The 15,862-nt window shown below is 38.0% G+C and overlaps 3 protein-coding genes and 1 pseudogene across 5 annotated transcripts in view; 1 reads left to right on the top strand and 3 right to left on the bottom strand.

Moving 5' to 3' along the window:
- Positions 1 to 4,650, bottom strand: part of Lrrd1 (leucine rich repeats and death domain containing 1) — a gene marked incomplete at its 5' end in the record, with an annotated part of 19,825 nt that extends 15,175 nt beyond the window's left edge. Inside the window, one exon of the mRNA XM_063235882.1 lies at positions 2,731 to 4,650. Coding sequence (XP_063091952.1) covers positions 2,731 to 4,650 — 1,920 coding nt within the window. The remainder of the gene's footprint in view (positions 1 to 2,730) is intronic.
- Positions 4,530 to 13,171, bottom strand: LOC111758376 (transcriptional regulatory protein AlgP-like). Its single transcript, XM_063235874.1, has 3 exons — positions 13,088 to 13,171; positions 9,903 to 10,597; positions 4,530 to 4,707 (listed from the first exon to the last, which is right to left on the bottom strand). The coding sequence occupies exons 1-3, from the start codon at positions 13,169 to 13,171 to the stop codon at positions 4,662 to 4,664; spliced, it is 825 nt and encodes a 274-aa protein (XP_063091944.1). The 3' UTR covers positions 4,530 to 4,661.
- Positions 10,259 to 15,862, top strand: part of Ankib1 (ankyrin repeat and IBR domain containing 1) — a 177,575-nt gene continuing 171,971 nt past the window's right edge. For 2 of the 3 annotated variants that reach the window (XM_063242827.1, XM_063242820.1), the window contains exon 1: positions 15,565 to 15,588. The gene's annotated coding sequence lies outside the window, so the exon portion shown is untranslated. Of the gene's footprint in view, positions 10,402 to 15,564; positions 15,589 to 15,862 lie in introns of those variants that run through there. The other variant, XM_063242858.1, reaches the window with a different exon arrangement.
- LOC134472971 (dnaJ homolog subfamily B member 6-like) lies at positions 12,092 to 15,862 on the bottom strand (annotated as a pseudogene).

Genomic DNA, 15,862 nt, shown 5'->3' with positions numbered 1-15,862 from the left:
GAAGCTGATCAGTAAGGAGAAGTGATTGGAAGCAGGGAGAAAAAGAGAGGGAGGTTAGGATGTGGAGTGGACAGTCAGGCTATTGCAAGGTTGGAGAGCTATGCCTATGAAGTAGCAGTCAGAGTGACACAGGTGGATAGGCTTATCATTTGAATTTCCTTTAAACAAATATTCTTCAACAACTTGCTCAATATTTATTAGAGAACATGCCTAAGAGCTATATGATGATGGAATTCTGCTGAAAGACTTCTGTTAAGCATTCTTGTTCAGGAAAATCTCTGTAATTAGCCTGACTCACTTTAATTACATGATTGCTTAGTGCTACATATCTTAATTCTTGGGTCAATTTTCCTCCCACCCAAAGAGATTATCATGGTAATATTTTCAATTATATAAGATATTCTTCTAGAGAGGAGGTTATTTTATTTGTTTATTGGCTTGGTTTGGTTTAGTTTTTTGAGATAGAGTCTCACTGTGTTGTTCAGCCTATTTTTAAAACTCCTGTTGATCTGCCTTAGCCTCCCACGTGCTCAGATTATAGGTGTGTAGCTCCATGCTTGGGTTACGAGACCTGGAGACTTTTGTTGTTGTTGTTGTTGTTGTTGTTGTTGTTGTTCGTTTGGTATCGGGGATCGATATGCGCTTGCAAGGCAGGTGCTAATGCCGCTGAGCTGAGCTAAACCCCCAGTCCCTCTGGAGACTTTTAAAATGGTGTTGTAATGCTGTGAATTGCTGCTTTTGGCAACCACCCACTTTGTGTAGACATAGGTATGCATTTTGGATTCTTAAACACAGGTGTGCATTAGGAACAGTTTCTGAAATGAAGTCTGATATCTTCGACAGGGCCTGCCAAAGAGGAGGAGATTGAATCGGAAAGAATAGCTAGGGGACTTCTGGTCTAATGTAGGTGTGAAGTATGCGATGACCATGAGCCAGCACGGAGGCAATGATACTGGAATTCCAGGGAAAACCAGAACTACAGGACTAGCCCACTGTTAGGTAGATTTGAGGCTTACACACAAGGAGTTATTGCAGAAGAGATAGTAAGGACACAACCTTGGAGACACAGTGTAGAGAGAAAGGGAGAATGAGATTATAAACTAATCAAGGAATTAGGTCATTATTGTATTGCAGAACTTTGTCTTTTAGTACAAAAGCAACTTTCTAAACACATATGTACCATTATTCATTCCATCTACTTAAGCAAGTATTATCTGAAGTACCTTTGCTAGAAATGTACTATGCAGTTAATAGGTACTATATTTAAAAGATCAAATAATTTTGACCCGGAGCTACATCTTCAGATCTTTATATTATTATTATTATTATTATTATTATTAGGCTTTTGCTCCTTTTGGACATGGTATTAGAGTTTTTAGGAACAACAGACTTTGGGAAATCTTGATTTAGGTAATAATCTTGCATTAAAGATAGCCAGATATGCTGTGATTCTTGATATCTTAGAATAATAATTTAAAATATTTTGCAAAGATTTTCTGAACCTGGGAGTATGACACAGTGATAGCTTAGCTTGCATGAGGCATTGGATTCAATCTCCAGGAACATAATAATAGTAGTAATAACTAATAATAATAATAAATGTTTTAAAAGTTTAAATGAAATTCACTCTATGCATGAGGAAAATAAAATAATAGCACTGATCTGACAACTTCTGGGAGCTGTCCTAAGGATATAGTTTATAATGTGAAAAAGCCTATCTATGAAGAAATTTACCACAGCGTTAGTGGGAAGAATGCTTAACAATAAAGGATTAGTGATCTAAATAAGGTCTGATTTCGGCATTACTGGGGGACAGGAGAGGAGAGAAGAGGGGAGGAGAGGGGAGGGAAGAGGAGAGGAGAGGAGAGTTCCGCATGAAGGTCCTCGCATGGGAGCTGCCCCGGGAAGCAAGCAATGAAGACAGGGCAGAGCTCCGCCCAATGTCCCCACAGGGTTATCATCAAGGCCCTTGGATCTGGGGTGGTGACCCACGAACCGGTGGCGACGGCGCGTCTATTCATGGCAAACAATTAAGACTTTAGACAAATTAGACAAGAGAGTTTTGTACTTAAAAAAAAAAAAATTCTGATAGGGAGGAGGAGTAAGGAAGGGAGTTAATATCTATGTAATTCATCCAAAATAAAATGCCATTGATGGTTGAAATAAAAAAAATTATTGTGAAGCTTATATTAAGGAGAGATGCTTATGATGAGTGGAAATAATTTAAAACTGAGTGTACAGACATTTTGTAATTGATTATAAAACCATACACACATGAAACGAGACTAAAAGTAAATTGAATCAACATATGCCAGTAATTTTTTTTTCCCAATAGTACAGTTGTGGGAAATTTTAAAACTTATTTAACTTTCTGATCTTTGCCAATGTGGTTTATATGAAATTTGTAGTTTAAGACTTCTTTTACAATACACTGAAATAAAAGAAATCTACAAAATTATCAGCTTTCCTTTGCTTTGCATTTAAACGAAATGATTTTCATTAAAGCTTGTGTTGACAAGTGTATCTGCAGGCTGTGCTTCGGCAGGAGTTGGAAGGAGCCTATCCTTAGCAAACAAAGCATTTCAAGTAAGTTTAACACACACACACACACACACACACACACACACACACACACACACACGTATCCATGCAGATACCTATGCTACACCATAGATTCTGATCTCTAGCTAGCCCTTCTTATCCCCAAAGCCCAAAGTATCAGTCTCTTACCTTTGTCCCATTTGCCTGACTTATATCCAATTCTTCCAGTGACTGAAGTTGGCAGAGTTCAGTAGGAAAACGGGTAAATTGGTTGCTTGAGAAGTTTAATTTCTGGACTCCTTTTAAATTACGTATCTCTGAAGGAATTGTCTGTAATTGGTTTTCTGAAAGATCAAGTACTTGCAAATTTTCTAAAGTACACAATTCTTTAGGGAAAATTTCAAACTTATTAGAGCATAAAATAAGTACATGGAGAGATATCATATTGGAAATAGATGGTGGAATTTTCTCTATTTGGTTTTTGCCAAGGTTCAGAAATTTAAGATTCATAAGAGAACATAAATGATCAGCAAATACAAGGAGTTTGTTTTCATTCAATTCTAAGTGAAGCAATTGTTTACTGAAAGATACATCCGCAGGTATTTGTGAAATAGAATTTCCATTAAAACTCAAATAATAAAGTGAATCTAAAGCACACAGTCCCACTGGGAATTGCAGTATTTTATTATAGTTCAATTCAACTTTAGTTAGTTTTCTGCAATTTTTTATTTCAATAGGAACATTTTTTATCATATTTCCTGAAAATTCCAGACTACATATATTAGTAAGATGTGAGATATCTTCAGTTATTCCCACTATAGAGTTTCTGTTTACATGGAGTTTTCTTAAATTTTTAAGCTTATAGATGTTTTTAGGGAGATCTATTAATTTATTATCACTAAGACTAAGGCATTCCAACATTACACAGTAGGAAATTCTCTCTGGTATATTTTTCAATAAATTTTTATCAAGTATAAGAATCCTGAGTTCTTTGAAATTCTCAATTTTTGGTGAAATAACCTCCAATTTATTGTCAGCTAGCTTGAGTTCTTTTATTTTACTTAACTGAAAAATTTCCACAGCCAAAAAGGTAAGTTTATTATGATCCAGTAAAAGGATTTCTAAATTTTTAAGTTCCCTAATTTCTTTGGGCAAACTGCCTATCATATTTCCAACAAGGTTTAGTGAAATTAATTTTGGAAGGAAGCAGAGAGCTTTAGGAAATATTGTTAACTTATTATATTCCATATCAAGAATCCTCAAGTTTTGCAAATTAGGCAGACCGTCTGGTATATGTCTTAATTTATTTTTACTCACATTTAAAATTTCCAAGTTTCTAAGACTTCCTACGCCAGGAGAAGGAAAATTCTCAATATAATTGTCATTTAAAAAGAGTTGTCTTATATTCTCATGATGCAGTATTTCTTTAGGCATATGTGATATTTGGTTGTGACTAACATCTAATATCCTTAAATTATTGAGTAATAGAATTTCATGTGGAAGTGATGATAATTCATTATCTTGCATGGATATAATTTCAAGTCCTAGCAGATCATCTAAGTCCACCCCTTGAAAAGATTTTATTTTATTATTATCTAAGTATAGGTATTTTATATATTTGACTTTTAAATTGTTCTTAGGGAATTCTTGTAAACCCTTGGCCTCAAGATGAAGTGTAAAGTTATCTGACCCTAAGTCAAGTCCTTCCTGGTTTTCTTCAGAAACTTGTGTACTAACTTTTACATTTTCATTTTCATGAGGCTGAATGCTATAGTCTGTAGTCATTTCAGTTACAGATGATGATGAACTTTGTGAAGTTTCTGGTTCTGACAGTTGGCTGTCATCTCCAGAGTTTGTTTCAGAGAACTGAACATTCTGTTTTTGCTCTTCATTTTCATTAGACTTGCTTTCCATAGATTGTAAGGTATCCTTTTTAGTATGAGTTTCATAAATCTCGTTAGACGAGTTCCCTTCCAAGTAATGAGAGGCTTCGTTTAATGCATTTGGTGTTTCTGTAATAAATGCAGACTCCTCCATTGACTGTGACCTAAATTGCCTAGTGATATCTTCTAGATCTGCTGACGTTCCCTCTTCTTCTGATTTGTTGATATGTTTTTATATCAGTTCAAGACTGTGACTCTAATTTTTCCATTTTTTCCTTTGAATCTAGAAAACAAATGTTGGTATTAAAAGGTGAACAAAGATGTTACAATTGCAAATGAATTGTTATACAACTATTTTATTTTATGAAGAATAGTTTAACACATATAAAAAATAATACATTTATAATAAAATTTGACAGATTTCTGGTTAAGGGTAGTTTGAGTATATGTGTCTATCAAATACTACTCTCAAAATCACATTAAAATTATAGAAAAAAATGAAAAATCAGAGAAAACAAGGAAACATAAAGAAATGAGAGAATTTGATAAATTTTAGGAATCAGAAAGGATAGTCTAAGTTTTAGGAATACAGAAGGGATAGTCAATCTACTGTAGATAGTCAACCTACTGTACCACACACAGAAAGTACAATTCGCATTTTAAACAGACTTACAGGTGGCCCTGAGGTTGTTTTAACAAATTCAGAACAGTGTGGCAGCTTTCCAGTGACTAGAAATACGGTGTCTACAGAAGACGATGCTTTCTGTAAGAGTAAACTGGCAATGAGATGGTCCTTGCATGGCCCACAGCCTGACTCTCCTGTTGATGCCTGAGGTACCAACACCAGCTGGGTAGCACAGCTCCTCGGGGAGGTCTGCTACCGATGTGTAGGTCAATTAAAGCTTATGGCTTCTAATAACCCAGCCTCTTCCCTTTGCCCTTTTTTATATAGTTATGGTGTCTACTTCCTGTGTTATCTCTGTTGTTATAGTTTCCTCTTTACCTTTTTAGTCTTCTGACACTTTGGTTAACAATTCTCTATATTAAATTATATCCCTTAAATTGGTATGGTTTCAGTATATCACAAAAATCTCTTAAAGAATAGAAAAGAAAGAACAAAAATATAAAATTCTAAACTTTAAAATCTATTCTAAATATTATAAATCTAGCCTCATTCATAAAAAAGGTAACACTATGTATCATGGTTGACTTGCATTTGCCTCTGAAGCACAAAGCTAGAGTTTAAATTAGAAAGTTAATGTACTGTGCCACATTGAGAAATTAAAGGAGAGTTGGTGGCACAGCATGTGTATGCCACGCACAAGGCCTTCGGTTCAATACCTTTCACTGAAACAAACACACAAACAGAAAAGAGACTAAAGGGACAAAATGATATGATCATCATAATAAATGCAAGTGCATCTGATAAATTACAACTTTCCTTTTTTTTTTTTTTTTTTTTTTTTTTGTCTTTTTCAGTTTTATCGGTACCGGGGATCGAACTCATGACCGCTTGCTTGCAGGGCAGGTGCTTACGCCGCTGAGCTAAATCCTCAGCCCCTAAATTACAACTTTCAATATTTCAGAAGTTTTTATTTTAATGGAATACATGTAGATATTAATAAATAATAAAGTTCTCTTCTATAAAAATAAAAGAGAGGATAACAAAAGTTAATACACCATGTACCATAATCTTAAAAAAATGGCCAAAATGTTACTCAGAGTATAAGTCATAGTAAAGAAGACTTTCTTACAAAAAAGAAAAAGAAACAAACAAATTATAGCACAAAACTTTTCAATGAACCTAATAGAAACTAGCATAAGTGAAAAAAATTAGCATATATGTTGAGATATTTTCGAAACAATGGAATAGAGAATTTGGGGAATTATTTGAACTTCTCCGTACTCCTATTTCTCTAGCTTCTATTTTGCTCTTAATTTATATAGGTATATATTTTGATTTTTCCATGTAAGAGAAACAACACTGTATTTCAGCTTATATGCTATTTCACTTAACATTATTCTCCATTTGCATCCGTTCACCTACAGATGCCTTAAGTTCATCTTTTTTGTGGCAGAGTAATACTCCATTGTGTATAAATACCACATTTTCTTTATCCATGCATGTGTTGATGGACACGTTGTTTCCAAGTTCTAGCTATTACAAATTGTACTGCTATAAATTTGGGCATGTTTGTGTCACTGGAATATGATGATTAACTCTTTTGGGAAGATACCTAGAAGGAGGATAGCTGGGTCAAATGGAATTTCTATTTTTAGTTATTTTAGGAATCTCTCTAGTGATTGCTGTAGTGGTTTCACTAGGTTACATTCCCACCAACAATGGGGAAGAGCTCCCTTTCCCCCACATTTTACCAGCATGTGTTGTTATTAGATTAGAGGTAGCAGAAACAACCGCTGGCACCCTAAACTATTTGATCTTTGACACACACTATAAGATAGCCCTTAAATAAATGGTGCTGGGAAAATTGAATATCCACATGCATAAGACTGAGTCTAGACCCATCTATCTCATCATGCGCTAGACTAAAAGAAAACTGGATCAAAGATCCAAGTGCTAAAACAGAAACTTGCAATCTACTGAAAGATAAAATAGGTATAGCTCTTAAAGAGACAGACAATAGACTTCCTTTAGAACACCGGTGGCATAAGAAATAATTTTGAGAATCAACAAATGGGCTTTTATCAAATTAAAAAGCTTCTGCAGAGCAAATGAAATACCCAATAGAAAGAAGAAAAAATATATAGATTGGCTTTTGTGTGTGTGTGCCGGGAATCAAACTCATGACCTTATGTTTGCCAAAGGCCCTGTGCCACTGAGCTATATCCCTGGCCCCTGATATATAGAATGCAAAAAAAAAATGTTGATAGCTACCCCACAGATAGAGAACTAACATCAAGAATCAAGAATATATAAAGAACTAAAAAAAAATTGGACGCCCCAGTAAAAGACCCAATCAAAAAATGACCAAGTGAAATGAAAAGACATTTCTTAAAAGAAGTACAAATGGCCAATATGTTTTAAAAGGTTGAACATTGTTGGCCATGAGAGAAATGCAAATTAAAACTATATTGAGATACCATTTTACTCTATAAAGAATGGTTATCATCAAAAAATCTAATAAGAAAACCTGTCATGACCTGGGACTAGGTGAGAATTTCCTCATTCTGCTAAAAGATGTGCATAAAAAACTATAAGGTCCCATGGTGAGACAGCCCAAGCTTTTTTAAAGGACTGGAGAGCGCCTGCGGGTCTTGAACCACCGGACCAATTGGCCCGGGCAGTTGGGAAGCCAGACTCAAAGCCAGCCCAAGCTTTTCTTTCATATTGGAACCATGAAAGGATGCCACCTTCATTCCTTCTGTTCAACACTGTGTCAGTTACACAGGCAAGACAAAAAGGTGTGTGGGTTACTGTCGTTAAAGAAATCCGTCAGTCACAAATAAAGTAAAAAATCCAGTATCATCTATAGATAAATCAGTACGAACATTAAATACAAAGCGGACATTCAAATGTCAGTTTCTTTTTCTATGCTAGCAAAAGCAGAAAAACAAAATCTCAAAGGGAAACAAGGAAATACTTGCTACCTAGGAATAAACCTTATGAAAAATATGCAAAACCTCTATAGTACCACGCTTTATAATGGAACTACAAAATGGAATTAGTGAAATTGGAAAAGACTTAAGTGAGATGATATACCATTTTCATATACTGGAAGTCTCAATATTTGCAAAGTTAATTCTGTGCAAATTAACCTAAAAATTTAGTATCTCAATTAAAATCCTAATATTGGTTATTTTGTTTTGTTTCTTTGTTTTTTGATACGGGGTCTCCCCATATAGTACAAGCTGGCCTGGACTCATTATGTAGCCTAGGCTAGCCTCAAACTCACAGTTCTCTTGCCTCAGTCTTGCAAGTGCTGGGATTACAGGTATGTGCCACCTTGCCCAGCTCCTAATATTATTTTTATAGAACTTGACAAGCTGATTCTAAAACTTATTTTGGGATTAAAAGGGGGGGGGGAAATAATACCCTTCATAATACCCTTCAAAGGCCAGGGATTTAGCTCAGCAGTATAAATGCCTGCCGAGGTCATGAGTTCAATCCCTGGTATGAAAAAAAAAATAATACCCTTCAAAGAGGAAAATCAGGTGAGAAGGCATACTTACTGTAGCTACACTAATTAAGGTAATATGATGTTGGTACAAGAATAGACAAAATAGCTGTGCATGCTGGTATCTGCCCGTCATCCCAATACTCAGGACCCTGAGCCAGGAAGATTGTGAGGTCAAGGCTGGTCTGAGCTACATAGCAAGTTCAAGGACAGCTGGACCCCTCAGTGAGACCCTGTTTCAAAAATCCAAAAATGAAATTTAGGAATATTGGGGCAAGAAAACTCAACGAGAATATTGAAACAACTGGACAATTAGGAAATTGGAAAATATTTCTCAAAGATATACCAAAAATGTGTGTGTGTGTGTGTGTGTGTGTGTGTGTGAGAGAGAGAGAGAGAAAGAGAGAGAGAGAAAAGAGAGAGACAGAGGAGAGAGAGAAATTAAAATTTGGGATGGAGGAATCACATGGTTTATAGCCTTTGTGTTTTAACCGTGGTACTTTGTTGGGCCACTGGTTTATGGTTTGTGATGACACTATGAACTCAGTAGGTCCCTGTGTACAATATACGATAATTTTGCCCCTAATTGTTTGGTTATTTCTAAGCAAGAAATAATCTTGCTTTTCTTTTGTGTTTTAAAAACACATGACAAAATATGTCATTCTAACCATTTTAAGTGTTTGTTGTGGCATTAAGCACGTCTGCGTTGTTGTGCAACAAAAGATGTTTTTAAAGGTGAAGGACTGAGCAACTAGTGCACCATGATAGGAATGGTAGCGCATGGGTATTATTTCTAGCCTGCTGTTCAAGGTCATCACCAAGGTCTGGTTTTCCTCACACACGTATCTCCTGAGGAACCAGCATTTCCCTCGTCACAGAATATGCACCGTTGTTGGCACGCAGTGATTTGAAAAACTTACTTTTTAAGACTGCAAAATATGACACTGACGCCATTGAAGGAGGTGCCATCGATTAGACTTTCATTTGTGAGGAGCCGGGACAGGCTGGGACAGTGCTCCACAAAGCCGTGAAGTTGCCTAGGTTGAGCTCCCACTTGTGATCCTCCTGCCTCAGCCTCTCAAAGTGCTGGAAAAGCAGATGAACACCACCATGCCCGGCCCCATACAAACATCTCATAGGCTTATATGCATGACTAAATCACATCTTAAAAACGCAAATAAGAAATTCTTTTATTCTCCTGAGTCACATTTAAAAACAAATATTACCAATTTGATAGACAAAAATAAACCCAAGCTGTTTTAACAATTACTAGTAAAGTTAATGCAACGCGTTCCATAACTGAGAGACATGGATATTGAAGGAACCCCGGGCACTCTCATACCGTGCAGCAGCAGCACTCCCACAGTATTTCCAAGGATGTGGGGCCGAGGCTGCAGCAGGAGGGACAGAATGCACATGTGGCGCTGCCACAGGCGTGGAGGACCTGGGCTTGGTGCACAGCCTCACCGGGGAGCTCCCGAGGTGCTTCTCTCGGCCGGCGAGCGGGAGGGCGGGACAGAAAACCCGGAGACTCAGGAGGTGGCGACTGGCCTGCCTGGCGCAGGGGGACCGAGCCGGCCGGGTGGCCGCGCCCCCGCGTTTGTGAGCTGGCGCCGGGTCACACGCGGGGCACCCGGCGGGGACGCCCTGGCGTCCCGTCCTGGGCGCGCCGAGCGCGGGCTCCCCGCAGAGCTGATGGCGAGGGGCGGGCCGCAGACGCGCCGCCGGGGCCCTGCTCGCCCAAGTTCTCACCCCGAGGCGCTCGGGCCGCAGCTGCGGCTGCTTCCGTGGACCTCGCGTTCCGGCCTGGTCTCGGAGTTTGCTAAAGAGGAGGACAGCAGGTAAAGACCGGCAGGATGGAGAGGGAGTTGGCTTACTGACTGGAGGACACAACCTGTCGGCCTTCCGCCAAAGGTCTTCGCAGAGTCGACCCCTCCGGGTTGCTTTGCTTACCTCAAGCCACCAGGTCGCCTCAATCCACCAGGTCGCCACGACTGGGCCACTGTTGAAAAAGGATCCCGAGACCGAGGCCGGAGGCTTTAGCAGTCACAGGCAAGGTCCTGGGGAGCGCGCGTAGGGACCAGAGAGCTGAGTGAGTCAGAGAGAGCTGCTGGGGCGATTGCGACCTCTCTGTCCCCATCAGCTGAACAGAGTAGGACAAGGCAGGGTTGCGAAAAAGACTCCATTAAGTTCCAGCCCAGTGTAATCAAAATACAGGCATTCATCAGAAAAGCGCGTTTTTATGGGATCTGACAAATGTAATTGGAGAACTAGATATGGACCTTTACAGAGGAGGTAGAAAACAGAAAGCATGACAGTTTGGAATATTTTGTTTGACAGTACGATTCCCTGGTGTATTCATACTGGCGTATTGGTTTAATAATATTGACATCTTAAAATATAACAAAATCGAATACACCAATGAATCTTATTATGAAACAAAACATTCTAACGTATCACTTGAATTTGTGTATTTTCAACAACAACAACAACAAGATGAACACAGATCATAGTCCATATTTCAAGGTGAGGTACTCAAGTGCTACTTGACAAAACCTTGCACACAAGCCGCCTCGCAGGCTCCCTGGCTTTCCTAGTCTAGGAAGCTGGGCCTCCCCCGGTGGCCAGAGGACTGCTGGCCTATGTTTTCCAGCCCCTCTTCCTGCAAATAGCTCAACGTGTTTTAATGTATGGACCCCGGTGCAGTTCTTATTACCACTAAATTTGTTCTGAATTTAAGGGTAAATAATTAATGCAATTAGCTTTCTGGAATTAATGAAAATCAGTGATTTGTCCTTTCTGTAATTCTACATGGGTAGCATTTTATTATTTAGTTATTCCATGGATTAGATTTGCAGGTTGTTTTGGAATTGTCACTTGAGTAGAAAGAACTTGGTAACTATCTGGAGAATACATAGACCTGTTAGTGTTCCAGAAGTATATGGAACTTTTGTTTCTAAAAGCTGCTACCTCCATTACCCAGGTTAGGGAAAAGGTTTTTTTTTTTTAAAATCTTAATGTTAATTTGGCAATTTATTTTTGTTTTTAGCACACAGATGGGTTTCTCCTTTAGTCTCTCTTGCTTTTAGAGAATTTAAATACTTTCTTACCTGTATTTAAACTCAGTCACAGGTTAGGATTATCTTTACCTAAATATTGTCCTATATTTTGCTATTTGAAGCTAAGCTTCAAAAACATTTTGTTGGGTTGGCATGTAACTCAGTAGTACAACAACTATGGTTGAACCCCATAGCACCACACACACACACACACACACACACACACACACTCACACACAGTAACTTCTATAACAGTTCATTTAATCTCTCTTGGAAAATTTCAATTTCTGTGTATTACTTACATAAAGTAAATGTAAAATCATATATTTTACTATTCATTTTGATTACCAAGGGGACTAAGGGAAGAAATGTTAACTTTACTGTAAAATTCTGCTTTTAAATCATTTTATGACATAATATGTGGTAGATACACATAAATTTAAAAATACAAAATAACATGTAGTCAGCCTTTCATCTTTATTAACAAGTATCTAAGAAAACAACTTAGAGAAGGGTTTGTTTTGACTCATGGTTTCAGAGGTTTCAGTCCGTGGTCAGCTGGCTCCAGTGCTTTGGGCCTATGGTGAGGCAGAAATATCACATATAATGGTGCAAATCAGCTCATTTTGTGATAGACAGGAGGCAAAGAGGGAAGCAGACCAAGAGGAAGGGCTACAGGTACAGTACCTTTGAAATGGATGACCCAGTGAACTACTTCCTCTAGCTAGCTTATTCAGCTGTGTACTCATCAGTGGGTTACTACCTTAGTGAGGTTAGCACTCTTATGACCCAGTCACCTCTCTAGGTACCCCCTCTGAACATCTTTGCATTGCAGATTAAGCCTTCAAATACACAAGCCTTTGTGTGAAACTTCATATTTACACCTCAACATCATACAAGCCCAAAATCAGACAAAATCAATTTTCAACCATATGGAGTTGCTCATGTTAGCAAACAGACTAAACCAGGTTAGACTTTAGCTGGCTTTTCTTTGTCTTAGTGGTTATGTGCACAAAACTGAATTTAAGATTAATTGGAACCAAACAAGAAAAGAAAAATGGCATATATTTCATTAGGTGAAAACTAGTTATTTATTTATTTAATCAGCACATAATTTATCATTTTAGGTTCCACCTCTTATTGTTGCATTAATACATATTTAGTATACATAAACAAAAATACGAGCATCTAGCAACAGGGAACACATGCCAGTAAAGTATCATGTGCTATATTCCAAAAGTCAACAACTGATTTGCTGATTACTAGTTTGGGATCATACTGGCCTTACTAGTTCATATGACCTCATGACTGTCATTTTTTTAAACTAGTGAAGTTTTTATTAAATTCACAAAATGAAAACCATTTGTTAGGGGATAGGAGATGGATCCACCAGAGAATGGGAGTCAGGTCACCAGTGGTGAGGGATGGGATGCTGGGACATACATTAGAGCCAGGTACAGACACTCACTGCCAGGGGAGGGGTGGTCAGAGCAGCGTCTGCAAACTGCTGGGCATCCATGAGCCCCAGTCCACAAAACACAGCCCAGCACATTGCTGCCTACTCCCTAAATCCTGTGCCTGCTTGCCCATAACACAAACCACAGATTGTATTTTGTACACAGTACTGGTCCAAGGCCAACGGGCCACACCAGGCGATCGCCTTCTGGCAGGCCATCAAGGCAAAGTGGGGCAAATGGCGAGACACTGAGAGTTCTTGTATTCTGGTCTCTTCTTTTTCTTAAAAACTTTTAGTATTCAGTCATAGGTCCTCCATCCTGAAGTTGTAACCCTAATCACCTTCTAAAGGACTCACCACCAAGCACCATAGCAGGACTGTTTTACCCTCTTTATACCTCATAATGGAGATTAAAATTCAACGGAGTTAGGAGTTTGGGAGGAAACAAAACATATCCAAATCTTAGGCATAATGATATAATTCTCTAACAACTAAATCATTTGGTAAGAGCTGAGAGAAACTTGTGTTTAAAAATAACTGCCTGCATGTATTTCATGTTTAACTATACCCTACTGTCTCATTTGTATGGTTCTATTGAAAATGATCATTTCCCACTTTGGTGAATTGCAGCACACAACAGTACAGCCTCCAGGCAAGTAAAGCAGCCTGAACCAGAAAGGCTCTGTGAGCAAGGGGCACTGGTGACTTGCCCACAGTCAGCAGGTCGTCCCCACACAGTGTCATCAGGTAACAGGGAGTCATCCCATTTGGTAGAGCTGCATGATTAAATCCATTTTCAGTGCTTTAGTCCTGTACCACCATTATTTCTTACAAGTGTAATGATTTTAGTAAGGTTCTGTTTGACACTTAGGTTAGCAAAGATTTGTATTTTCCCATTTTTGAAAGTTACCTAGATTTTCAAGCATATAACTTCTATGACTATTAACTAAATGGAACTTTTTATTATTGTATTTTCCAGGAAAGAAAGCACCAAACACATTCGCATTTCTTTTTGTAAAAGCAAATGACGAAGACCAAGTTTACTAGCTTTTATAAGCATAAGCCTAACATTACATATTTAAGGAACTGTCAAAACTTAAGTTGCTGGCATCGATGCATAACTAGAAGATATTCTTGAATTTTTATTAAACCAAAAAAGTATTACCATTAGCACATTAATGTATTTATCAATAATCTCTGAAAAAAAAAAGAAATTATTTGTGGCACACTGGGTCTGACCCAGCAGGCTGACACTACTTAGTTCACATTTCAAACACAACAGAAAGCAGACCTTGCCGGACTTAGGGTATAATGTTGTCCTAGTGTTACTTAGGAGTCAAACTCACCTTGGATCACATTAAATAAAAAAGGAAAGTGCATTCCAACAATTTTAAAGACAAAAGTGGTTCTAGTGTGTAGTCCCAGCAATAAACTCAAAATTAAACTCTACTGAGCCTTTTGTAAGTACTTTTGGTACAGCTGTACTAAAAGTTGCGTTTGTTTGAAATCTTAAAAAAAAAAAGTTACTAGCCAGGCATGGTGGTGCACTCCTGTAATCCCAGCACTTCCGAGGCTGAGGCAGGAGGATCATTGAGAGCTCAAGACCAGTCTGGGCTACAAAGTGAGCCCCAGGCCAAGCTGAACAGCATAGCAAGACGCTGTCTCAAAAAAAAAAAAAAAAGTTCCCATTAATCTCAAATGCTTGTTAAACTTGTGGTAAATGAATACATTGAATTACTTGTTATTCAAACATAGTGGCTGCTCCTTACCATTTATGGTTAAGGATTTTAACTGTACATCTTCAACTTCTTTCTGGACCATTCTTGACAATTCTCTTTGTGGTAATTTTGCTTCCCCTATTTTAGTAGAAGCTGATATAGATTGGAAGTTGCCCATCTCACTGCTGCTAAATGAGGTGGAAGAGAATGAAATGAAACCCCGTAATATATGGATCCAAATGAAGTAAATCCTGTATCAAGTCAAGAAAATCCAACTCGAAATGATAAAAATTCACGGAAAGCAGAGAAAAAGGTCACAATGTGGCCTCTACTTCCTTGGGAACTCCTTTTATTCCCAAAGAAATCTTCAAATAGGGCTTTGAAGCTGAATGAGAAAAGGTCCTTTTTTACCAGAACATTCCCTGAAGGAATTATCTGGGATATCCAATGGAAACCTGGCTCAAATGAACTGTCAAAGTGACTTTCACTTCCTCCTCCACCATTTAATCTTTCTTGGCCATATTTGTCACAGATGTTCCTTTTTTTAACATCTGATAACACCATATATGCCTTAGCAACTTGTCTGAATTTCTGCTGTTTCTCTATTCTCAGGATTTTATCTGGATTCCACTTTAGTGATATGCCAGTTTCTGATGTTCTGATGTATCTTTTTTTTTTATATCCTTAGGTAAGACACGTCTCTGCATGCCTAGAATTTCACAGCAATTCACCTGTTTTATCAGGTTATTGTAACAGGTCCAAGGACACAGATGACCAGTAGCAGAAAGGAGGGAGGTAGGTGGTTGGTTCAGATGGCTGTATTTACTAAATGGAATTTGTATTACACATATTTTTTGTGAACTCCAAATTACATATATTAAGTTCTGATTTTTTTTGGTACCGGGGATTGAACACCAAAACTTTGCATTTGCCAAGCAGGCATTTACACCACTGAGTTAAACCCTGGGCCCTAAGTTCTGATTTTTAAAAAATGTGTTTTGTAATTTATGTAAGAAAAAATTTCCTTTAATCAGTTAGGCAAATTTTATCAAATGTACTGTTTAATCAT

Source organism: Cavia porcellus, unplaced genomic scaffold (assembly GCF_034190915.1).
Source record: "Cavia porcellus strain 051 isolate PalLab524CR breed Dunkin Hartley unplaced genomic scaffold, mCavPor4.1 scaffold_2, whole genome shotgun sequence".
Classification (NCBI taxonomy): domain Eukaryota; kingdom Metazoa; phylum Chordata; class Mammalia; order Rodentia; family Caviidae; genus Cavia; species Cavia porcellus.
Note: the sequence above shows the minus strand (reverse complement) of the source record. Positions and strands in the feature narration are given on the sequence as shown.

What these genes read in the sequence shown, in the direction of transcription:
- LOC111758376 (XM_063235874.1), bottom strand. Translation starts at nt 13,171, where the DNA reads ATGTGCTGGGCTGTGTTTTGTGGACTGGGGCTCATGGATGCCCAGCAG. An exon ending in TGACCACCCCTCCCCTGGCA is followed by an intron (nt 10,598 to 13,087) that starts GTGAGTGTCTGT and finishes TGACTGCTAAAG; the next exon opens with CCTCCGGCCTCGGTCTCGGG. An exon ending in GGGAGTGCTGCTGCTGCACG is followed by an intron (nt 4,708 to 9,902) that starts GTATGAGAGTGC and finishes TTTGTTTTCTAG; the next exon opens with ATTCAAAGGAAAAAATGGAA.